Raw genomic sequence first — 26,245 nt, forward strand, 5'->3', positions numbered from 1 at the left:
AGTTAGTGTTTTGAACTAATAGGACTTTGTTTCATAGTCATATAATGGAAGCAACTTACATTCTCAATAAAAACCCTGCATATTCATCAGGGATGGCAGCAGTCAGTCTAAGTTATGAGAATGTTTGGGCACAGTCTGGAATGAAGTGGTGAAAACTAAGAGTTGAACTGCTCTCACTGAGAGGGTGAATAATGTTCTTTTTTTATTTTCCCTCAGCATTCTCTATTTACTGTTGCCTCTCTCTGCTCTGAACTTTGTGGTTCATCATGGGGCTTCTGGGAAGGCCGCCAGCAAGATGTTCCTGATTGATGGTTCTGAAGCCAAAATTCAGGGGCTCTTACAATATCTTGCCAGCTTTGGCGTTGCTGTCTTCTGGGATTGCTTTCAATTTGTATCATCCTGCAGCAGGCTGTAAACCCGTCTGCTTCCTGCTGTCCAGGAGTTTAATGCAGACCTCAGAGCAGCAGCATGCATAAAAAAAGAGGTACTTGGAGACTGACAGTCAGCAGCAGGGTCCTGGGGGGCTTGGACTTCAGGTAGTAACTTCAACATGTCAGTCTGGATTAGGTGTGGGCTAGAGCTGGTTGCCAAATGTAAAATGATTTTGTGTTAGAGGAGAAAGATGGTTTAGTTGTGTGCCTTTAGGATTTCCCAGCAGGAGGAGAAGGTAAATGAAAAGTTTAGCAAGTGAAAATGAAGGCTGTTCTTGTTGACTGCCTTGTAGCTGTAGTACTAGTTAGAAATCATAATGCTCCATGAATGCATTTTCTGTATTCTACAGATAGTTTGCTTTGGAAATGGGGACCTCTGTTTCGTTATGTGCATTAAAAAATAAAAGCACGAAGAACTAGAATGCAACAGACCTGGATTCTTTTTAACTTTTCTTGCAGTTTTAAGGTTATGCACGTTTAAACTGTTAAACTCTTCTGCAAGAAAGTGGCATGTAAAGTATAATAAACTTGAAAAAGAAATACCATTAAACCTATAGGTCTGTCTCTCCTGTCCAGTTAGCAATTAAAGAACTAACGACACTAACTGGTGCTGGTAAAATGTTGATAAAAGGTTGACCTAAATCTCTTGAATAACCAGCAGGCTTTATTAATTGGATGTGTGGAATGGCAATTGAACAGCAATACTGTCAGCTGAAGGTGAGCTGAAACTGGGTGTGCTTTTATTTCCTCTTTGGGAAAGCGATATGAAACCTGGCAGAGGTTCAGTGTTGGGTATGAGTTGAATAGGTTCTGTTCAGGCATTTTGTTTTCTGTAAGGGTGCTTGTGTGGCATTGCATGGTGTGATTGGGAGGATGATAGTGGCTTTTGAGCAGTGCTCTGAGGTCTTTCACTGGAAACAATCAGAATAAATCTCAGCCAATTCATAGTTACTGCTCGGAAGAGACTGGTACTGGCTCCCTAAACCATTGGCTAACTTCAAGTGCAGATCAAAACTTGATCAGAAACACTAAGATTTCTGTTCTTATTAAACTTCCCAGTAAAAGCATGACCAGTGTTATCTTCAGAAACTCCCAGGAACCTGAGCCATGATGTTCCTGCTTTATTTGACAGTATTTCTGAGGACCAGAAGAGTAAAAATACATGTCATCTCTTCTTCCCTCCCCCCATATGAGCTAAAGTTTATCTTTGTGAACATATTTTTCAGTTCCTGATTTTTTTCCCCCCAGAAATGTATGCTATAAGTGCATAAAGCTTTCTGCATTTGTTTTAGTCTACATGTGTTTTGTCATTTTTCTGTAGTGTTAAATGATTGTGAGTAGATTATAAGCATCCTAAACTAACTTGAGCCGTTTCATTCAAGTATTTCATATATTCATATTCTACTCTATTTTTAAAAATCTTTTTATTTCATAGCTACTTACTTTTACCTTCAGATTTTCAGTTTGAATGTTTAAAAAGTAGAAATAAAAAAATACACTTAATTTTATCCAATGTACATGCAGAAACCTGAGTTGGTTTTAGGTGTGTTTATATAACCAATTTTCCTTTTGAATTATTTTTTCAAAATGCTTTCTTCAATGAGTTTGTAGCTATCTTGTGATGCCAGTTTGAAATTTATTTTTTTTTACTTCAGTTACAAATATGCACAGTCATTCATATGTCCTACTATGGGCCAGTGGAATGTAAAGTTTGCATTTAAAAGTGAAAAATTCTGACTACTTTTCTTAGCCAGTATGTTTTTCAGAACATATATGTTCAATACCTGTTATAAAGTGTGTAACTGATATTCAGAAATTATTTCCTCAAAAATGTCTTGTTTTCTGCTCATAGGTATCAAGCACAGGCCTCAGAAAAGGTCAGAAAATATTCTCAAAACAGTATAGTTAGTAATTTAAATACAAATTGATACTCCTTCATGATAAATATTAACACTAGTAATATCATAAACCCTCTTGCATCTCATGGGAGAGCAAGATTACTGGGTCAAAAGGATGTGTTTTCTTCCTTACAGGCATTATACCTTATTGAAGGCTTCAGCTGGAGTGAGTCTTGCATATTTATTGACATTTCCTCAAGGAATGCTTTTTTCCTTGAGTCAGTCTACTTACTATGAAAAGTTTGGCACCCACAGTTATTTAGTCAGTATAAAATGTTTGGGAATGTGATTATGAATGTATTTGACAAAAAATTTTCATAATTCTAGTGGAAAAAGTATTTCAATTATCTCGGATTTTGTGCAGCTTTTGGAGAAAGGTGTTCTTGGTCTCAGTATTTTTCCACTACTGTGATATAAAGGGACAATAGGGTATATGGTTAATTTGTTTTTCACCTTCAGTACATGAAGATGTTTGGAGTATTTGTTTTGGTGCTAATGTTTTAGCACGTGCAGTTTGCACCGCATTTCCACAGTAAGAGTTAAGAAAGCAATCACAAAATTTATTTGTGCTATAAAGAAATATTAGTTTTAATTCCTTTTTTCTGCATATAGCACAGTCTAGAAGAGGATCTCATTGGTAGTAAGTCCTGTGCTTTCATGGTGCAGTTAAATATTTGCATTGTAAGTTAAGTGTATTTTAAGTGTGTTGTGGCAATCTACAAGTGTGACTACAGTTCCTGATCCATTGAAGTAGATCTGCTAAGTAACAGAGCCTATTTCTCAACTGCAAATGATATGCTTATCTGTGTTATGTTTAATTTATGTGTAACTTATCCTATTAGATAAGATTTGAGTTGCTGCTGGAAAGTTATACTAGAAAAAGCCAAAAGGGTTCAAGAAGTTGGTATCTTACCCATTCAGTTCGTTTAGACAATATGAACTGCTGAGCTCCCGTGAAAATTGTTACACCAAGACTACTACGGAAATTCTTTCTGAGTATAATGGTGATGCAGAGCTGTGTGCAGCAGCTGAAAAGTTCCTGCTTTCTAGAGGCTTGCATGGATTTTCTCTGTAAACAAGCATTGTCCAAGATTACTAGCAGGATAAGTAACTCTGTGGTCTTCAGGGTGATCAGAGGTTCTTGAGGCCTTGCAGGGCAGCTGAAGCCTTAGAACATTGAATTTGCAGTCACCTGCAGTAGGATCTGAAGATGGCCAACAAAATTAATGTTGAAATACCTTGCCCATTATTGTCTAGAGCAATATTCCGACTGTTGTTGTTAATTGTAGCTACTGCTTCAAACCTAACATTTGCAACAAAGCAGCATGTGCGTACAAACAAAACCTGTGCTAGCTCATGCACATGCTGACCTGACCCATTACTTACTACAAACAGAACTTCCACTACCAGAACCTCCCCACAGCAACACCATGGAAGCTGTCATCCCATGCACCACCCAAGGGGTGATGAGGAGGTGTCTGCACTAATGGTTACCATCAGCTGGTTTCTTCTCTGGGGATAATTTGGCCAGTGTGGATCTGGGTCTGTACAGGTAGCTTCTTGCTGCTCAGTAGTCAGCAATGCCAGTATCTTCAGAGGAACTCCCTGAACACTGGCCTGCGGCAACCTGTGCATCGCATAGCTTGCTTGATCAGATAATTTTTTGGCAGATTGTGTTGTTAGGCTGCCTTTTTAATCTCTGGACCTCACAGCTCAACTATTAGTTTTGTTTCTCTACAGTCGTCTTAAAGTCACAGTTCAGACACTTGTCTCAGGCAGTTGAAGTGCCACACGAAGACTGTGCAAACTCCACCACAAATCTTAGATTTGCATTTAAGAATGGTATCTTGTTCAATTACCAAGAGAGAAGCACTGGTACGTATTTTGGATTCCGACAGCTGGTGTGTTTTCAGCCTGTAGTGTAAGATAGAGTTATATGCTACCCAAGGGCCTCCATATGGGAAATGTGAAAGGCTCAGTATTTTCGCTGAGAAGTGGTTGGTGATCCGCAAACCAGAAGGAATTGAAAATGATTGATTGCTGCAAATCTCACCTGTGTGCCATTTACAGTGATAGTTTGAGAGCTGTTGACAGTGTTTCACTAGAAGTTTCCCACCATTTTTGAAGTTGATCTTAAGGAAAGCAGGGATCCAGTTTGGCTATTTTTTTTTTCAATCAAATATTTCATATACACATAGCAAATGTTAGGAAACTAAATGTGTGTGACATTAAATGAGTTTTTTGATAAATTGTAAGCAGTGTCAAAGGCAGGTATATCCTGGAGGCTTGTTCTTTGTAGTCATGGTCCTACTATAGGTTCAGGATAGGTCTCAGGCTCTTCCATAAATGCAGAGAACCTTGTATCACCAGTTCCGGGTACACAGCTGCTCTATGTGGTTTTATTTGGATGGTCTTTATGCTTTAGCTGTGTTTTTCCTTGGTGCCTCCTGAGCCATAAGCAGATTTTCTTTGCACCTCAGGGAGTAAATAAGTCTCTGGGAACATCCATCGATAGAGTGTATGTTGTGTGCTGCTGCATCTCAGTGCAGGGTGTCTCTGTTACTCTCTGGTCTCTGCCCAACTCCTTGACCTGTGCATTCCAGCCACTTCTCTTCCAAAAACCTTCCTTTTCCTTTCCTGGTATCTCTGTCAGCTGCGGAACCATACATCAATTGAAAACATGAAGGTATCACAATAGAACATCTGGTCCAAGCCCTGACTGTACTTAGAGAAGGATGACTTCTGACTGGCTTGCTCAGGATGGAAACATTCATGTGCCAGACCAGAATATATATTATCCTACTCAAAAATTTGCATGCTTGTCTCTCTCAAAGCAAAAATAAATTGTAATTCACTGATACCTCTCTCACCTGGGATAGAACTCAACCTCCTCTTTCACCACATTTTGAGAAAAAAAGATCTGGGCCATTTGCACTGAACATGAGAGTGCCCACCCATAAAATTGTGTATTGCTGTGGGAGTTGCATGAAGAGTAATACAAATGTTGCTTTGTAATGGAATGATTTGGCTGATGTGGTGTCTTGGTTTTTATAATCTGAAATGCCTATTGCATGCTGGGACTGAGGTGGTGTCAAGTGGAAATACAGAGGGAGATAAGGACTGTAGCTAGTTGAGTTAGATATATTGAAATTGTTTCCTGAAACAGCAATATAAATGCAGTCAATTTAGGCTTTACTTAATGAGAAACTTTTTAGCCAGATTAGTCCTGTAAGTGACAGAAACCTCTGTGCCCACACGCTTCTGGGCTGTGTGAGGTTGCAGAAATGGGGTTTCATTTCTTTCTTCAGAATGAAGTTATGACTATAGGTTAATCTTAAAGGTGCAAAATTTGCCTGTAAGATTTCTGCTTACTTAATAGTGAACGGTATTAAAAGAGCCAGTTTTGCTTTAAATGTGAAAACATGTTATATCTGTAGTTTATTTGTGTATTTGTAGTACTGCTGTCATCTGATATGCATTGACTGAATTACAGTTCTTTTACTGTTTTTCTCCAGCTTTTGAACTGTAACACTTAAAAATCACACAGAAGTTATTACTTTACTCCTGAAACATGCCTTACTGGTTTGCTTTCTCTTTTTAGGTGTCTTGGCTTTTTAATCCAGCAAGAAGTGAAATAACAAGTCTAGATAGTGGAAATATAGACGACATTTTAAGTAAGTACTTCAAATGATTTTTTTTCTTTGTATGTCTGCAGTTACTTAGCTGTATGAATATTGCAGTGATATTAAATGAATATTCATACCCTAGCTTTGAATATATGAATTGCAATTGGCTTAGAAATATTAAATGCCTGTGGTCAGAGTTAGCTGTCTGAACTAATGTATTGCAATGAGAATTTGAAGTGTCTTAAAAAAAATAACTGGTATCTTCTTTCCAGAAGGGAATGCTTGATTACATAACCAAAACCAGTCTAGAGGGCATTTTAAAATTCCCTCCAAAAAATAGCAGCAAGTGAAACCCGTGGTGCTGGGCCTTAAGTATCTTGCTTGTTCAGCTCTCCCTTTCCTCAGGTCAAGCATTGTCCTGATTCTAGTGGCTCAAAGAATGGAAATCTGTAAATTAAACACATAAAGATATGTGTTTCTTGTCCGAAACCTTTTCCTCAGAGAAGTATGCAACTTGCCTGTATCTGGTTGTCTTTGCAGGTAGAAGTTATTACATTGTTTCTAATATATCCAGGGGAAAAAAAAAAAATCTTTATTGAGGTCTGGGCTAGAATCTGCCTTATGTTATGGGATTGCTTTGTGATACGAGATGTGTCTGTAAATACCTTTTATAGAGTGGAAAATATAAGATAATTTTATACAATGTAATTCACAAAAGGGAGTATATGCCAAGTGTAAGTGCTTCTAAAATTCATCCCATTACTTTCAATAAATACTTTATGCGTTGGAGGTAACTCTAAACTTTTCAGTGCTTGTTATTTACTTATTCACCACTTGCATCCCTTGCTGATAGTGAAAATCTTAACGCCATAATTGTAATCAAACTGTGGTGTTCCCCAGCCTACTCAAGTCGTCGTTACCAGCATGTTGTGTTTTCCAGGCTTTCAGCATCCTAATCTTCACATGTAACTGCTCTGTAACTTTGTCAGTTTTCTGCTTTGTCAGCATTTCTGCTTTATAAAGCTGTGGCTGATGTTCTGTAATTTGAGTATGCATTACATTTTTTTTTCAGTGTCTAGGCCAGAACAGCTACTAAAAATTGATTTAAAGCATGGGTGGTTGTTATATTCTGTAAAGATCAGACTTTATTTTTGGGCAGAAGATCTGTCCTTTTTTTTTTTTTCTAATTTTTTTTTTTTGATATGCAAAAAGGAACACTACCTCATCATATGTATCCCTGTAGTATTGAATTTTTTTTAGTGTCCCTCAGCATGTTTCTTTTTTTGGGGACTGAAAATTTCTTTGCTACCTTTTGCCGTGGTATCCAGGTTATATAAGACAAGTAAGGACAAACCAGAGCAGGTTGCACAGACAGGTTGCCTGTTCATCAGTCTTCTACCCCAAATAGTTGGGATTTCAGCTTTTGACTGGTTTTTAACACTTATTCATAATAGAGCTAGTGCTTAAGAGATACTAGAGTTTAATTTCTGGATGTGAGTGCCTTAATTTTGAATCTAGAAATAATTTTTACTGCATGTGTCGCTTAATTACTTCTTGTGTGTCTTGATATCTTAAGTATTTACATTTTTTTGGTCTTATATATCTATAAAGTCAATAGAACACTTGACCGAAGGCATCTTTCATCTCTTTCCCATTTGTTACAGATTATATTTCAGATAAGATTTACCCTAGCAGTTTTCTAGCAATCAGACTAAGCTCTATGCTGAATAATCTAGAAATATTTGCTTTTGTAGTCTTCTTGCGCATATTTTTATAATCTCAGATAAAAGAACTGATAAGTTTGCCTCACAATGTGACATTGGGCTTTTTCTTTTTCTTTCTTCTCAGACAATGCAGATGTTGCTTTAGTTAATTTTTATGCTGATTGGTAAGTTACTCAAGTTGGTTAGTTTTTTTTTTTTTTTTATGTTTAAACTTCTGTCTTTTGAAAACTGTCATGTTTGGCTATAGTTTTCTAATTGGAAATACAGTAATCTGTTGCTTTCAAACCAGTTCTTCCCTGGGTTTATGTCCCAATTGCTTCTCCTTCTGTGTATGTTTGCTTGAGTCACATTATAATAGGCTATAGTTTTAAAATATTACAACCTTAATTATGATCATTACTTTTAGGAATACAGTAATAACCCCTCAACATAGCACACTGCCAGTCTGTGATGTAACCTGACTTTTGAGGGAGAACAGATCAGTTTTGCTCATGGAAGTTCTCTGCTTTAAGGGTGGAGAAGAATGAGGGACAAGAAGCCGTTGTAACATCTACGTGGTAGCATATACATGCTACACAAGTGTGTAACATACAGCTGGGCTGCCCACAGTCAGGTTTTTTCAGAAGGTGGACTTCAGCTCTCTTGGCATTTTGAGAGCAGGACTTGCTCTTCACTTACATGTTGGCTGTTGCAGACATAACTGCATCCCCAGGCTGTCACTGTTAGGTTTAAGGTGGGTTTCAGTGCAGGCTGGTTTATTGTAAGTCTCCTTGAAATCTCATTCTCACAACTTCTACAGTGCCATTATGCATCTCCAATTTTAAAATCTGCCATATGTTTGGAAGGACAGAATATGAAATAATTTTATTGACATATTAGTAATGGGCTTGTGCACTACTGTTACCCTAAACTCCATAAAGCCACCAAAGCATCTTTACAATCCTACAGCCTTTTCTGTGGGCAAAAAGAGAGAGTCTGCTTCAAAATCTGACATTACTGGAAGAAGGGACCTGTAGGGTTCTCTTTGTTCTTACTGTTGTAAAAGCAGTCTGCTCAAATTCTGCCAAACTTGAGCAACAATATAATACATAATACTTACAACTTGTATAGTTGACCCCTAGAAAATTACCTGTGATATTTCTGGAAGGTGTTGGTGAGTATTTCAATCTCAACAATCTAAGGAACTTCTTTTACTACATTTTTAAAATTACTTTCCCAGGTATAATTCAGGTAGAAAAAAAATGAACAACATACTTGCTGAATAGAATATATTTCCTAAAGGCTTATAATTGATTAGTGGTGTTTCCTAGGGAGATAAAGCATACTGAACTATGTATTCTTTCAGAATCACTTTTTTTTCCACACCTGAATTATTCAAGTTACTTTTGAACTGATTTTTATCCAGTCATTTACTGGGATAATTACAGGTGGATTTAATTTTTCCAATAGCTTTCTTTTCTTTTGCTTTTTCTTTCTTTCTTTTTCCTTCAAAGATTGAAATGTTACAGTAGTCATCAATTAAAATATTTCAAAGTGATGTGTTGAAGTTACAATCTTGCGTTCTATTTACAGGTGCCGCTTCAGCCAAATGCTGCATCCTATTTTTGAGGAAGCTTCTAACGTAATCAAAGAAGAATATCCAGATAAGAATCAAGTGGTGTTTGCTAGAGTAGACTGTGATCAGCATTGTAAGTAAATCTTGATTTAGGTTCTTTGCTGTCCTGCTACTAAGTTACTAATTGTATTGAAAAATATGCTAAATAGCCGTGTAAAGTGTAGCTGTACCTGGCCTATCATTTAGCCCAGGGTTGCTTTTATTACATCAGCAAACCTCTTCTTCCAAATTTGTCAGGGCAGTTTCCAATGTTTCTTTCTCATTGCATCCATAAACATTTTTTTTTATTACTATTAATTCAGCCTGTCTCACTTAATGAGAAAAAAAGGCTGGGATTATAAATTGAATTGTCTCACTGAGGTGTCAGAGAAGCACTAGCGCAACAAATGATGCAGGTCTTCACAACCAAGAAGAGGAAGGGGTAACCTACCACTGTCAGCATGAAAAATATGTTCTGCTCAGGTCTTCTTCCACCTCGGAGTCGTGGTGGGGGTTATAAGTTTCCTGTCACACAGCCAGACAGGGATCAGAGCTTTGCTTTGCTGTTTGTGCACATGCCAGCAAACAGTTGCCTATTTGGGTTGGGTTTTCTCCATGCCAAGATATACATGAAAATGATATGCGAAATCTTATTTTATGCTGGTACTAATCCCTAAAGTTCCTTTGAAATCGCTTAATAAGTAAAATGCAAGGAACATCTGCTGCACATTGAAAGGCAAATGGATAGCGCCAGGATTTTTATTACATTTATAGGATCAGCTGTGTTGTTTTATGCTTCTTGGAGAACAGCATTTCTAGGAATAGTTTCGTTACAGTGGCTTGTGATTCCCAAAGAGTATTAACAGCAGAAATTCAGTTTAATCAATACTGATTGTACTATTTGGGCTTTACAAAACTGTTGATTTGTAAGAATAAGCATTACTGGAAATTGGCTCATCTTTTCATGTTGAGATTAATGACAACAAACCTTTATAAAAAGTTCTCACTAAAGACCATAGTAAAATCAGCCTGTGTTGTTGTGTTCTATTGTTAAGGTTTAAATTAACTGCTGAAATCCTTACTTTTATTGCTGTAGCTTTAGTTGCTTGAAAAACTCAGAGTCTGGGCTGCTGGCTGCCCAGTGTTTAGCTGTGGGATGTTCTTGTCTTAGCAGTTACGTAGTTAAGAAAACATTTTTTTGCCTCCCACCCAGTGTTTGAAACACTTTAAAAGTTTGTTGCTTAATCCTTTCATATGCTCTTTGAATTAAGGTAATTGGAGCTTGTTACATAGAGCTGGGAGGAGGAGATGCTACAGAAGATAATGTCATCCTTCTCCTAGGAGTATGTGTATTGGGTTAAGTAGTAGGAGGCAGCCAGGAGTTTTGGTCTTTCTTTTTATTTCTGGAATACCATTAGTTCTCTGTATTTACTATTTTTGTCCTTAATTTAAGTAGATGAGCATGACTGCTGCTGCAGAAGATATAAAATGTGAGAATTAAAAATAAAATCCTTTAATGACAGGCAATTTACATTGCCTTTTTGAATTAAAATAGCGAAACGGTATATGTCATTCCTAGTTTCTAGTATTTATTTGCTGGGTTGCAAACAATGGTACGTTTCATGGCACACAGTTATTGGATATGTCCTCAAGTTTTAGGTATTTTAACTTGGATTTTAAAGTGTGCAATAGCAGCTTTTTAGTAAGAGAGCGGATGCTACTATATTATCAAGGTTGGGCCTGCTGTAGTATTTTGCTGAATGCTGGTGTCAAGATTGTTAGTGGTTTGGAAAGTGGTTTGGGTTTGGAGTTTTTACTCAAGCTTTGCATTCTTGTATGCGTTTACATATTTTAGCAACACTAGAGGGTTTATGTCAATATTTTGGTGTTTTGTTATCCCTGCAGATTTCATACCACTAGTAATTCACTATTAGAGTGATGTTCTAGAGATGGTGGATTATTTGCATTACAAATGATCTGGTTCTTTTTTGAGGCCAAGACTCTGTAGGGAATCCAAATAGCTGATTTCTGGCCACTCAGAAACAGCTTTCAGAATGGTCACTCAGGCATAGATACTTTCTATTTAATGCACTGTTATTGAAGCACAGTGAAGGGCCCAACAGCTCACACCAGCTTCTGAGGGTAAAGAAAATTAAAGAGAATTATTGATGTACTGCTGAATGTTTGATGCCTAATGACAAAACCATCATGCTGCCTGCTCTTATAGCCAATGTAAAGATGTTTTTCCAGAAAGTGATAGTCCCTTATGTGATAAAATACGAAATATACATATTAACGCTATATTAAGCCTCTATGTATGTTATATTTTACACCAGTTTATAATACTGTGGAGATAATTATACCTGAAATGTGTAAATAAAGTCACCAGGCTGTGTGTAAGCTGGTGTGGAACATACACTAAAGGTAAATCTCAAGCAGGTAGCTGAAGCAGGTATGCTTTCCTTTTCCAGGACCACATCCTTTTATAACTTAGAAATGTCTGAGTTCTGCTATATTGTGTCTCTTTAAAATCTTTGATGGTTTTGGTATGTTCAGTTTAGTAATTCACCCATCTTAAATATTAAATGCCTCTCATCTAAGTATAATACTTAGTAAAAGTGATCTTCCATATAAAATTACAGAAGATCTTACTGCATAGATATTATAAGGAAGGTTTTGTTTAGTGCTTTGAGGTTTTTTGTTTGTTTGGGGGGTTTTGGGTGGGTTCTTTGCTTGCTTGTGTTTCAGGGTTTTTTTAATCATTTGTGTTAAGCAGCAGTGTTGGAAACTCACTTGGCACAATAGATTTCCTATGTTTCTGTTCACTGTGAGTGAATAGTGCAATCTAGAACTCAGGTTTCTCTGGAGGAGAGTTTATATTTTGGACAGTTTCTCTGAATTCAACATTAGGAGCTGTGGTACAGAATTCTTGTAAATTGAAGTATATATATGGAGGGTTTGATTCTCCTGCACCATAATTTCCTTTGGTTTTTGAGTTAAATAAAAAATAGTAGCTAGTTTGAATAGATCTTTGTGCCTCCAAATATAAATGAGCTTCTCATTGATGGTATGTAAGGAGGTGCTTTGCTGGCCAGGCTGTTTAGGGAACTGTTCTTCCATTCAAAATGTGTCCAGGAATAGTATTTCCCTCAGTGTTGTGAGCTGCTGCTCTCTCTGGGTCTGGCTGTTCCTGCAATGTGTGCTCATGTTGCTAATGTTAGTCTGCAGAGATGAGATTGTGTTGCTACTGTGCCTTTGGTAAGTGAAAAACTCAGTGATAGCAAATTTGGAAATTCGTAAAGGAATTGTAAATGAAACTCTAAACGAGCATGAGGATTTCATTGCATTCTTGTCACTTTGCTTGGAAAAAATCAGTCTGAGAGAGTTATCTTTGGATAAAATAAAAAGTGTAAGTGATTTGGAGAGGTTGTTGATAGCACTCCTCAGGAGAGCCATTTTATTAGTCTGTCAGAAAAGGTTACAGGATGCCTACTGATGAGGCCCTGTTTAGAGCAGGCATGGCTGTTGTGAATGCTCCTTTGCAGCAGAAGGTGGTTTAAATTTGCTGTTACCTGAGTTTGATACAGAATATTGATTGCTTTTCTTCTATTTGTTTTGGTCCATCATACAAGTCACCAGCATCACAATCATTGGCGCAGGATGCCTAGTTTAGATGGTTTCCCAAGTTCCTTTCTAGTTCTGCTTCCCATGAGTATTCCCAGGGCTTATGATTTCTTGCAAGTGTCACAAGAGTAGTAGTTTAACTGGGGAGAATTAATGGCGTATTATGAAAGTAAAAAGTACCTACCAAAGACAGATTTCATTTGTCATCTGTAGTGTGCCCTGGTGGGTAGCCTGAGGGACTGCAAAAGGTGTTGATTGATCTCAAGTGAGCGAGCAGAATACTCATTTGGTCATTCCAGCTTCAAATATACAGCGGAAAGAATTTGTTCCTTTTGAGATAGAAGGTATTGCAGAAGGGTAAGGAAGACTTAAGATGATTTGACACACAAAATAAAGATTAGTGTTAGATCCAGAACATTCAAGCTCTCTCTATATGTGCAACTCCTACAACCCATACCTACTAACCACCAACCTACTAACACCAAAGTTAGGAAATGCAGTAGCTTGGGTTTGTGCTAGCTCTTCCTCAGGCAGCATGAAGACACCACCCCCCTCTCCCATAGAAAAAGGGACACTGAGTATTTTCAGAAGTTATTTTTACAGGGTTTGAGTTTTGAAACTTTGATTTTCTTTCAGATAACTTTTCAGGCTGTTATAGTCCTCTGTTCAACATGTGAATTCTTCAGGTGGTGCCTTATATTATGAGGTAGGCATGTAGGTTAATTATCAGTATTGTTCAAATCTTAGTGGACATGTTTTTTGAGAGCCACTCCTGTAGACTTTAAAATTTAAATATTTGTTTAGTTGTAGTATGAATTATGGCCCAGAAAGATTAGAACAGTGTACTGAGTTAATAGCAGCCCTTGTAAATATTGCTGGTTCTTCAGTGGGAAGGACCTTCTTAGCTACATTGTGGGTGGTAGCCTTCTTCAGTCTGGTGTGTCTGGGTGCAGTTTCCAACACATTCTTCATTGTACATTTTATTTCAGTTTGGTGACAATGGAACTGAGATTCTTGGTGATGTGATCTGGTATCTAGGTAGCTGAACTTTGGATAGTGTGTTGTGGTGTTAACCTAAAATGGTGGAGTCTGAAGCATTCTGGGAAACAAGTCTCTGGCTGTGTGCTTGCTTGAAGCTGTAGCTTGGGTAATGTGTGTACACACCACAAGAAAAGCCTGACACACCCCAAGAAATGGGCTTTGGCATTCCTTTGAATAGAGGAGCACACGATGCTCTGACGATGGAGAAATGGCTGACAGTACAAGGGATATGATAAAGATATGGATCACAAAGGATAGCTTACAAAGCCTGCTTTCTTAGAGGATCTCACGCAGAAGGTGACATGGGAGACTTAGAAAACATGAATGTAAATGTGAGGCTTCACATAGAAGTTTCTTTCAAAATGAGAGCTGCTCTCTCTTCCCTGTTGTAAGAATGAGCTATGCTCAGGAGAAGTAATACAGTGCATCTGTGAAGAGAACTGAACGACTGTAAGGTATTCCTGTTGGAGCTGGCTGAATGAATAGTGGAAAAAAGTCTGGCCAGTTTGGAAATGGTTGCATGTCAACAGGTAAATGCAAAATGGGGAGGAGAGAATCATCTGAATCCAACAGTTATTGCTGTGCTCGAAGTTTTTGATTTGTAGAAGAAAAAAAGATGATCAAGTATGTCAGTAGCTTCCTATCACAATTAATGTGAAACCATTCTGGTAGCACAAACATTAGATTTGTCATTTAATGATTAATTTAGCAAAATACAAACACAAGGTTGATTCCTTTTAGGTACCTTCATATCTGAAGAAAATAAAAAGTCATAAAGTTGTAGTTGGGAAACTTTTTTTTAGGTAGATTGCCCTTGTCTGTTTCAAATACTCTCTTCTCATCAGAAAATGGGCAGCAGAAATGTCTGGAAATATTTTAAAATTTAATTTAGGATTTACTATAACTAATGCAATCTGTGAATGAGTTCAAACAATATTCCATGTATTTGCATTTTGTATTTCCAATTTTAAAAGGAATATAATTTGGTGGTTGCACTGCTTATGCTAACTCTACCTGTATCAAATGCCAGGGCTTAATGAAGCATTTAAGGTTTACTCTATTTGACTTTTGAATTAATTCAAACAATTTTCCATGTACTTGCATTTTATTTTTTGTAAAAAGATGGTTTTCAAATACTTACTTGTGTAGGAGTGTCACTTCTCTGTGTTAGTTCAAATACCAGCATTCGTGGAATCTCAATGTAATTTGTAAAGATCATGCAAGTACTGACTTATGAAATAATGTTTGAATTCAGCTTTGACAGTGGGCATTTATTACCATTAATTTTTTTACACAACTTCAGCCCTTGATGAAGATCCACATCCCTAGGGACTGCAATCTCCATCTTGGAGAATCTTCATAATCCCCCTGAATGTCTGTTCTTCAACCCTTGCATCCTCTTATAGCTGTGGAAATAACCTGAAGGAAAAGTCCATGTTGTGAAACAAAAAAATGTGGGTTTTGGTGTTCTCTTGCTGTGCAGTTCTGTAACAGGAAGAGTCTTCAATCTCAATGGGTTTCTGTGAAACCTTGACATGTTGTGCTCCTTGTCCCTTATCAGACCCTGGTCAAGTTTGGATCAGCTCATGTACTGTCAGACCAAAGTCCTCCTATCAGCAGGGGAGAAGGGCAGCAAATGCCTGGATTGCAGATGTTGTTTGTCTTCTACCAAGCAAATATAAAGTGATTCCTCTCGTGCTATACTTGCTACCTTCTTGCAGGCAGCTCTTAGGTACTTTAACTAAAAAGTGGTGGAGTTTAAGGGAAGAAAACATTATTAATCTAATGCTCATTAATGTTGAATATATTGGCATCCTTCCTTGAGAAATTTGTATTAATTTGAAATAAAAGTACTCTTCACTGAGGACATAAAAAGTTTTACCTTAATTTTAACTGTAATTAGTGCATTAAGAAATGCACTTCTGGGATATTTAGGAAACAAGTCAAGGCCTTCCTCTTAGTCAAAACTGATAGGTTGAATTCTGTGTTATTTTATAGTGATGCTAAGCTTTTTAGCAACTGGGCTAAGCTGGTGGAACTTTGAAGTTTACTTGGGAGATGTTAGAGAACATTTTTGTGGAGTAGACCTGGTTTTTATTCCTATGCTATGCACATTTTGTTTTCAGTTCTCAGACTCATCTAAGCTGTGCAACTACTTCAGAGACTGTTTTCAGTAACTAAAGCTGCAAGTAGGATTAGTATTGTTCTAGCAGCAGTGGAAATTACTGATGGTTTCACTGAGAGTTCTCCAGGCAGCATGGAATTCAGACTTCTCCATTCTCTTTAAAAAAGAGTAAGTGTAAGATAGAAAGCAAATGTGCTTTGTGATAAATATGTAACTGAGAGGGGATGTTTTTGTCAGAATGGGTTTGTTCTCACATCGTTCAGTGCTGTGCCACATGTGCTGATGGACCCTATTTGGTTGCCTTCCTGCTATGGGCTAATCCAGGTCACCTGAAGGGTACCCTCTGACTTGTAAGGGGTCGTTGATAAGTAAGGACATGTGTACAGCCCACACTTCCAATGCCTTCCTCTCTCTGTTGGCTAAATGAAACTTCTCTGTCTCCAAAGGATAAATCAGTCTGCTGAATTCACCACCTCTGTCTTTCCTTGAGAGAGAAAAGAAGGGGAAGTGTGGTGGGTGTGGTTGACCTGAATGAGTCTCTTCAGATGGTTAAGTAGCTCAGGGAAGGTGGGCATATTTGGGCGGGATTTAATTGAGTTTAGGTACAGAGGTTTAGGTAAACTGCATCTCACTCTAAGAGAAGATACACAGTTTTCACAGGGTCTGTAAGATTTTATTTGTTTCTAGATTTATTTTCAGAGGAGGAGTGAACAAGGAGAAATAATTAAACAAAGTGAAAGCCAAAGGAAAGTGCTTGTGGAAATCTACCTGGCCTTACATACTTTGTTCCTGTTGTTTGTTTTTATTCTTGCTTTCCTAAGAACCCAAAGTATATTGGGTTACCTTGTTTCTTCAGTTCCTCCTCATAAAATCTTGAAGTTCTTTGCTGAACTTCAGCCACATCTGAAAGGGAGAAGAGCATTCAAAGCTATTAAATACTTAAAAACTTTGATTAAAGCAGTTGCTGAATATTGAAAATGCACAAACCCAATTCCTACACCATAGGAAAGGTTGCTGTAAAAACTCAAGGCAGCTGGATCCTGCTCAGTGTGCCATGAACCACTTGCTGGTTATGAGTAAGCTTCCCCATCAATGTGTAGCTGGGAACTAGCTGCAGTTCCTATTGCAATTTGCTATGTCCCAGTGATTTAGCAAAGTGGAAGAGGGACAAAGGGGCCTGTAAAGAGCTGTGGTGGGTTGTGGTGAAGAACCACATTAGTGCCTTAGTACTGGTTGAAGTTAAGGGGGGCAGGGTGCACATGTGTGGGAAACTGGACTTTATAGCTTCTGCTTCGCTTTCTTTGCTGCTCCTCTAATTTTCATGTAAAGCCGTTTGCTGTTTTTGTACTTTTACATTTGTAAGTCTTGTGAATAAATAAATAACTCACCTGTTACATAAAGGTGAAAATAGCTAGTGCTCTTGTGCTAGATGAGTGCAAATACATGTTACTTTGTTGTGTGAAGCTCTGTGTGGTCCAAGCGTAGAAGAAGACGGGACTGTATGTATAGATGTGAATGAAGACCTGTCTTGAAGGGAATGATGATACTGGTTGACCAGAGAGGTGTTTGCCTTAATTTAGAAACCTGGAATTTTGTGTTTATTCAAAACCTGAACATCTCAGAACTGTAACAGCAGTCTTCTGGTCTTCATAGGCTGCAGAAAATACTTAGCACAGGGTTCACATTCTCTAAAATTTTAGACATGACAGTTATATTTCCAGCATTGCAATTGAGATGAAAATCATAGCAAGTTTAAAGGAAAATAAGACATGATTTATTTTATTAAAATTTTCTCAAGTGGGTTAATTAACTGAGATTGGCAAGCTTTGAAGATTCTCATGTTCTTGCTATGCTCTTAAATTTCCCTTCCTATATGTTTGTAGGAAGTGTACTAAATGAGTATACATGAGAAAATTGAGTCTTTACTTATCACAGATTTTGGTACTTTTTTTTCTTTATGAAGATCAGTACATGTGAGAAATACAGGTGTGAAGGGTTTTGGTGGTTTTGTTTTTTGTTTGGTTGTTTTTTTTTTTTTTTTTTTTTTTTTTTGTTTGGTTTTGTTTTGGGGTTTTTTTGGTCGGGCTTTTTTTGTTTATTTTTTGTTTTTTAGTTTTGTCTTCTTATTGCTTAAAGATGTAGAACTACTGGTTCAGAGATTCCACATACAAGCATACATCTGCATGTGTATGACACTGTGTTCAGTGTATTTCTGTATTTGTAGGGCTTTGGTTTCATTTTCTTAATTTCTTTTTAGCTGATATAGCTCAGAGGTACAGGATAAGCAAATACCCAACTCTGAAACTCTTCCGGAATGGCATGATGATGAAGAGGGAATACAGGGGCCAGAGATCTGTGACAGCAATAGCAGATTACATCAGGCAGCAAAAAAGTAACCCTATTCGGGAGGTCCAGGATTTGGAAGAAATTAGTTCTCTTGATGTAAGTATTTCAGTTTTATTCCTTCTCTGTCTATTTTTCAATGTTGATCTGTGGAACACCATGTATTTGAAGTACATATTTACTTTTTTTTTTTTCCATTCAGAAATGTTCAGTACTTTGGTTTTTTTAAAACTGAGTGGAAAACTGGATCATTTGCAGTATTAAAAATCAGTCCAATATGGTCACTTTGAGCTGCATTCACTTCACTACTAAGTTATTTATCTTGCTTTTAAAATTGGAAAAGAATCGTATGCTGTATTTGAAAAGATACTTCTAATATTTCTCACTGAAAAAATACTCACAAGGATTCTTCTGAATATTGAAAAGGCAAAAAAGAAATAATTCCTGCATTTATTGATTGTTAAATGAATAGCATCTCTGTATTTAATATCTGTAGGGAGTAATGACAGTTTTTGATAATTTGATGCAAGTTATAATTAAACTTTTGTTTTTACAGCGCAGCAGAAGAAATATTATTGGGTACTTTGAGCAAAAGGACTCTGATAATTACAGAACCTTTGAAAGAGTAGCGAATATTTTGCATGATGATTGTGTGTTCCTCTCGGCCTTTGGGTAAGTTTTGAAATTTGTTGTTTTCATGACTTCATTATTGAAATTCTGTTAATGAAGTCTACATAATTTAATTGAATGGACTTCTTTAATATTTTCAATGTGGCATAACTGAAGAGACTAAACCTTAATAGATAAATACACTGAGGGGATAGAAGGATAAAACTCTTTCTAGCCTTAATGTTTGCTGTGAAATTCAACTTCTATTTTTTGCTTCCTTTTTCTTTTTTCACCATTCTTTGTCAGTATAGTTTAAATGTACCTGAGGAGGTGTGGGTGAGGGATTGGTAGACAGCTGTGTCCCAAAAACTTGTCTTATTAGAGGGAGAGGAGAACAAGTAGGGAAGAGTTTGAAAATGTTTTGAAAAAAAAAAAAAAAATTCATTAGCTTTGCAGACTGAGTAACTCTTTTTTTGCAATCTCTTAGATTTTTTTTTCTTTAAAATAGGACCATTTGTGAAGGTTTCCTTCATTTTTGTAGGATGGGTTTTTTCCATTCTTTCCTTTTTTTCCCCACTCATTTTTCTCTCTCTGTAAGGAATGTAGCTGCTTACTCATTTCCTCTTGGTGTTAGGGGAGCAGGCCTTGTTCCAAAATACCTAATTTCTGTTCCCGGGCCTTTTTCTATGTCACTGCACAGTGTAATAGCTTAGAAAGAAAATTGCATTGGTGAGCTACAGGGTGTAAGTCTAGAAGAAAAACCTACAGGAATTTAAATTTCTCCTTGTACAGATTTACAGTGATATTTTAAAATATTCAGTGGAAGAATAGACTGGGAGAGATTCACTTTTTAAGTAGCATAATAAAACTAAAATCTAGATTCTTTCTACAGTGTTTGATGTTCCAGCACTGCCCATTTTGAAGTGATTGGGCATTAATGTGATTGTAGTGGTTTCCAGTCTACCCACAGTTGCAAGATCAGGAGTTTGCACGGGTTATGCTAGATTTTATACTGCACAGAGTTGCCTCAAGAGTTTTTTTAACTGGATGTAGTGGAGAAAGCAGAGAAACTGAGAGGATGTATCAAGGTAGAAAATGTTTCATCTGTTTGAACAAAGCCTGTTGTCAGTCACTGATGCCTCTTCCAATATGTCTCTAAAAATAGTTTGGGGCTGAGGGAGAGTATTTGCAAAGTGCAGGAGTGCACATGGCTTTCATTTCCTTCGGTTCCCACTTAGGTAATGCAATGGCTGTGTGCAGCCCTGGCCATGACTTGTAAATCTGTGGTGTGTAGGTCTGTCAGTCTTATCCCAGTGAGTGCAATTATCTCAGGTGTTTTGTGATGGGTACCTCCATGCTTATTCTCAGGACAGCCAGTCTGAGTTGCTGTTAGAATTTTAGGTTATTTTTTGCCTGTCATTCAACTTCTCAGTCTTTTCAGAAATAACTTTAAAAAATTATTAGTGGGAGAGAACTACTTTCAACATTCACTCTCCTGTTTTTTGAGTCTGTTCAGCTTTGGTTTTCTGTTTGTCAATTGCATATAATGAAAAGTAGTTTTCCACCACTCAGTGTTAGCACTTGGTTGTTGGGCACTGTTCTTGAAGTCGTTACTGTGGGAGGTTTATGTTTATTTTTTGTTCAGATATAAGCAATAAGCAGACACAGTGGAATGGATCAGAGTTTGATTATTCGTAACCTGCCCGTGTAAATACAGATTGCCCAGCAGGTTTATCATTATTCTTATCTCCAGATACCCATTCCCTTTCTAGCCTGGAGCTGTTAGTGTTTTGAAGTGCAGCCTTCCCAACAGCAACCTTGGGAGCAAAATGTTTTCATCTCTCAGTAGCTGAGGCTCTTCAGCTTCCTAAAGCATCATATGTGGAAAGACTTCCAAGGGAGATGCTGGCTACAGATCAGTGCTTTTTATTCAGATTATATATAGCAAAATTCTTCATGGGGAGCTGGCATTGATCAGTTGAACTCTTCTGACTGAGCATCCTAACAGCCCCTGGAAAGGACTTTTGGTTTTGCTATGCACAGAGTTCAACAGCTGCATGGTTTGGGGAGGTTACATGAGTGGTCATGTTCAAATTCCTCTTAAGCTAAAATAAAACAATCAATTTGACAGGAGAAAAATAGTTGCTTGACTAACTTCTGTCAAGGCAGAACTGTCCTGTTATGCCAAAATTACTCTGGCTCTAGGTAGTTGTAAGAGCTTATTTTAAAACTCTGTTAATAGTACTTAGTTGCAGATGATCTTGATGCTTAAAAATGTTCTTAAATCAACTAGTCCTTACAGTTCTGTGAAGATCTGAAGTGGCCGCAGAACAGGATTAATGAAAGAAGACTTGTAAGCAGGAGGAGATAGATGAAGAATATGATGAAAACATTGTTAGAGGTAGATTTTAGAAGTAGAGAGGAATGAATCTGAAATGTTTGTGAACATGGAAGAGAATGTTCAACAGGGAAAAAAAAGCCAAAAATACTTTTATCTTAAAAGGCTATGATGAACTGTAAGTAATTAATGGAAGAAAGTGATAAGTCTAGGAACTGTTTTTATTTTACATTAGCAAATAAATATGGCAGGGGAGGGTGGGGGGGGTTGTGTGCTTTCCAGAGAATCACCTTGTACATTGCTGCTTCAAAAAAAGACAAATTGCAAACTGACGTGTTTCCATTTTAGTAGTTTTAAAAAGGTGTATCTTCAGGCATTTAGGATTTTCACATCATGTCCCCACTTTATTTGCGTTATCTGAAAAAAAGTCAGTCATAGCTGCAGCTACTGGAGTGGAAGAACACAGAAAAGGACATTTTGGGTTCTACCACAGGGTTACCCTAGAGCATATATTTCATTATAGATTATCATCATCTTAGCAAGCAGTGATTGGGCAGGTGGCTTCTATGGCTTCACTTTCTTATTCCATGAAGGCTTATTTGGGATGCAGGTGGTTTACCTCAGTGATATTGTCACTAGGAAGCCTCATTTCACGTTATGGGGAGAGTCATGTTGGGAACACAAAAATGCATTTTAAAATACACATCTCTAAACTGATACAAATGCTGGTGGTGTAACATGCTCTGCAAGGCACCTTTTATATGTGATAAAATGATAATTGGATCAAAAGAAATCAATAAAACATAGGTACTTTGAGTTAAGCCTTATGATGTCTGTATTTTTCTTGGCACTCTAAATTGTTCAGACCCCTGGAAGATGTAGTTCATCTTGCAGTGAGGTAAATTTAGATAATTTGACTTCTCTTTTTTTTCTGTCTCCTCCATTGGATGCACAACGGTTCCAACTTGCTTGAATAAGAGATGATAATTTTGGGGTACAAACTAGCAGCTTTCAGGGCACTTTGCTGTGATTTGGGGTAAAATATTCTAAAGGCAAGGGAACTTACTAAGGTGAGGTAGCAAGCTGAATAGCAAGGAGGAACTGTATGTCTTAGAGGTACACGCCTGCTGTATCATCAGTGGCCAGAAACTGCGTGCTGTGTCGTCTCTCTAGACCTGAGGGTAAAATGGACAGCGGGGGCTCACTTGCCATCCATTTTCTCATTGCTTGTGCCGATAGAACACCTCAAAGGCCTTCTTTATCAGGGTAGATAAGATGTAAATTCTTAGTGTAAGCAGTGGAACAGGAAGAGTAAATGCAAACAAGAATCCACATTTCTCTTTTGCTTCCTTAAGATATTTTTTTTTAGTTCTGTGATGGTCTCTTACCCAAAATTGTCCTGGCATTTATCACTTGGCACTTTGATGCCTTTAGTCCAGACTTCTGATCTAAGAGATGCATCTTCCTGACTCCCTTAATGCCCTGTTATCCAGGCAGGCCAAGTTTCTATGGAGTCACTTCACAGTTTACTTTAAAAATTAAGGATTTTAATTCTCGAATTGTGAAGGGAAAAAAAGAAAAAGAAGTAAAGAAAGGATAGCAAATTAAAATATGAATTTTGGTATCTCAGTTATTTTATTTGTCTGTACCAAGACGTGCTTACTCGTTGGTTTGTTGTAGGGCTATTTCAAAAGCAGAGAGATTTAGCGGAGACAATGTAATCTACAAGCCACCAGGGGTAAGTGTAACTATGTATTTTATTTTGATTTTTGTGATTACATGTGAATACAAACAAATGGAGACTGTATTTAGATCATTCAGTATGTTACTGCATCTCAAAACTTAATTTTATTGCATCATTACATAGTGTGAGAAATAGGATCACAGAAATTAGTGTTTCTGAGTCATTAAAAAAGATGAGTCTCACATGTTACCAGTTAATGCACATAACCTAAACCTATCATTTGAAATGTCCATGTCCAAAAAAATTAATCTTTTTTTTTTTCTGAGAAACACAGTCAACACATTATGTGGGTAGATACTGTGTGTTCTACAGAACTCTTAAAAATCTGTGAAGCTGGTACACTTCATGTTTTTCAAAATGAGTGACAATTACTGTGTATTTTTCTGACTATTACTTGACTGTCTTGTGTGCCTTAGTCCACAAGGGTTAAGAGCTCTTCTCTTACTTTTTTTTTTAATTAACTGGGTTAACAAACTCTCATAAACATAGTTTTACTGGAGGAAAAATTCAGTACAGAAGAAAATCTGCAAGAATTGCACTATAGAGACATACTATCTAAAAATCATTTCCTTTCTCAAATTTACTGTATGAAAGAGCTGCTTACAAAAGAGGAAATAGATGCAAATAGACCTGAGGAGGAAGGGAGTTTCAAAGCATTTTTATTTTTTTCCAGCAACAGAATTTATTAGGTTACCTAATTTATATGGCATTTCTGAATTAAGGTGTGCTTAATCATGGCCACAGCTTGCGAAGTCATGCTTCACTTCATGTTAACCAAAATTGTAATTAAATTAAAGGATGCTAGCACTGAATTACAAGTTAAAACTACTAGCAAATAAAGGAAAATTATTATTTATTCATATCTCTTTGGCAAACCAAATGTAAAATACCAGTTTCAAGTCCTGTAGGACATCAGGAGAGGTTTTGATGAGTCTTTGTAACTATCAGCATGAAGCAGCTCACTATCTGCATTTAGTTTAGGTCTGGAGATATTATTTCGCAGCCTAGCAGAAATCTAAATAGCCTTTACTTGAAGCATCCTTAATTTAGAAACAAAGTATCTCCCATTCTTTGTAAGTTGTCTTAAAAAATGGAGTTGACTGCATAAATTATCATATGTAATATTTATTTTCCATTTGTACTTTTATCACATAGTTAATAGAAATCTTGCATGCACAAGGTTGAATATTGGTATAAGATTTGTTTTAAATATTTATATGAATATTGTTATTTTATGTTGAGTAGGTAATCTTTGTAGGTAGCAATATTATTTTTACTGTTTCTCATCCTACTGTATTTTTCTTTTCAACAGGAAAATGCTCCAGATATGGTGTATTTAGGCTCACTAACCAATTTTGATTTGATTTATGCATGGACACAAGATAAATGTGTACCACTAGTTAGAGAAATCACATTTGAAAATGGGGAGGTAAGAATTTTTTCTACTATTCTACATTTGGGTTTCTTTCTCAAAACCAAAATGTCTCTTTCAAGGTTCCTAATCCACATCAAAGCACTTTGTGTGTTTTGTTTTAGGCAGAAAATGGCTGTCAGATAATGTCTTTTCGTTCTTTAGGAGCTTTTTGGTTGCTCTTGAAATTCACAGGAGGCAGATGTGTAGTAGTTTCATATGCTACCAAAGTAAGAAGTTATAATTACAGAACTGTTAAGGTTGGAAAAGACCTCTAAGATCATCGAGTCCAGCAGCTAACCCAGCACCACTGTGCTCAGCACTAAACCATGGCTCCAGGTGCCACATCCACGTGGTTTTTTGAGCTCTTCCAGGGATGGTGATTCTACCACTTCCCTGAGCAGCCTGTTCCAGTGCTTCACAACCCTTTCAGTGAAGAAATTTTTCCCAATATCCAGTCTAAACTTCCCCTTCTGCAACTTGAGGCCATTTCCTCTTCTCCTGTCACTTATTACCTGGGAGAAGAGGCCGACCCCCACCTGGCTACCGCCTCCTTTCAGGCAGTTGTAGAGAGTGATAAGGTCTCCCCCGAGCCTCCTTTTCCACAGGCTAAACATCCCCAGCTCCCTTCCATTGATGTTAATGTTACTGGTAGAAAAGTATTACTGTATTAACCACTTCCAAAGCATTACCTAATAAATAAGAACATTAAATGGTGGCCAACCATGGAACTGGCCGTCTTCTGGGAATAGTAATGAAAACTACGTGGGGTTTTTATTTTCAATCTGTGTTAAAGCACTGGTACCTTAATCTTTTTAGTTTCATGTGTTGTTTCCCATGCTTTTCTTCCTTTGGCTGTAATTTGTCAGGTGGAATTTGGGAGTTTGCTTTTAAACATCTCTTTCTTCTCATTATCATTATTTCTTTCAATGCATTTTTGGGGGTTTTTTGTAACTTAGTCTTCTTTTGTCCATTTCCAACTCCATATTTTCTTTTGTTTTTTGAAAAAAGTCCTTAGAAAATTATCAAGTCAAAATGAGTATTTGTACATAGGCACAGAATCTGCTAGAAAAGCTGCCAAGGTTTGTCACAAATTACAGTACGTTGTCAGTACTGGATGAGAAACCAGAGAATCAGTCATGTGCTCCATTCACAGTTTGCACACTTGATTCTTTTTATGCAGAATCTGCAGTGCATCTAACACCGCTGTTCTAGGCACATGCAGCACTTCAGGTTTCGTGGCAGAGGGAGAGACAAGGTGGTTTTACTTAAGCCATTTTTGTTGGCTGTTTTCTCTCAATCCCACCAACTTTTATTGGAAAGTTCTGATAGTTAACAAATCTTAATTCTTCATTTGCAACTCAATATGTAAAAGATGCCACATGTTAACATCTTCAGAAGCGTGTGGTAGATTTTCAGTGTACTTTTCTTGTGGTGAAACTCGATTCTGAGCCTTAGAAGCCAAGTTTCATCACTGTCAGCTTGTACCACATTCTGTTGTGGTTTCTCTGGTTGTTCCCTTAACCCTTGATTCCTGTTTGCTTAGGCAGATAGTCACAATTGCACAATGTGACTTTTTGCTTGGCAAAGTTTGTTTAAAAATTTCAGTGTTGCTGGTACCCAAACAAATTTAAACATGCCAAAATTGAGATATTTCTGCATGCTGGGATTGTGTAGTTATTTAAATGGGCTCTTATACTGCACAATATTACAGGATAAAAACATGAAGTGCTGTGA

At 37.2% G+C, this 26,245-nt stretch overlaps 1 protein-coding gene across 2 annotated transcripts in view; it reads left to right on the forward strand.

The window, feature by feature from the left end:
- Positions 1–26,245, forward strand: part of ERP44 (endoplasmic reticulum protein 44) — a 47,920-nt gene that overhangs the window by 13,314 nt on the left and 8,361 nt on the right. For both annotated transcript variants that reach the window (XM_032120232.1, XM_032120241.1), the window contains exons 2-8: positions 5,931–6,003; positions 7,804–7,843; positions 9,252–9,367; positions 18,321–18,505; positions 18,963–19,078; positions 23,034–23,091; positions 24,410–24,526. In XM_032120232.1, coding sequence (XP_031976123.1) covers positions 5,931–6,003; positions 7,804–7,843; positions 9,252–9,367; positions 18,321–18,505; positions 18,963–19,078; positions 23,034–23,091; positions 24,410–24,526 — 705 coding nt within the window. The remainder of the gene's footprint in view (positions 1–5,930; positions 6,004–7,803; positions 7,844–9,251; positions 9,368–18,320; positions 18,506–18,962; positions 19,079–23,033; positions 23,092–24,409; positions 24,527–26,245) is intronic.

The sequence above is a fragment of the Corvus moneduloides genome, chromosome 1, assembly GCF_009650955.1.
Source record: "Corvus moneduloides isolate bCorMon1 chromosome 1, bCorMon1.pri, whole genome shotgun sequence".
Classification (NCBI taxonomy): domain Eukaryota; kingdom Metazoa; phylum Chordata; class Aves; order Passeriformes; family Corvidae; genus Corvus; species Corvus moneduloides.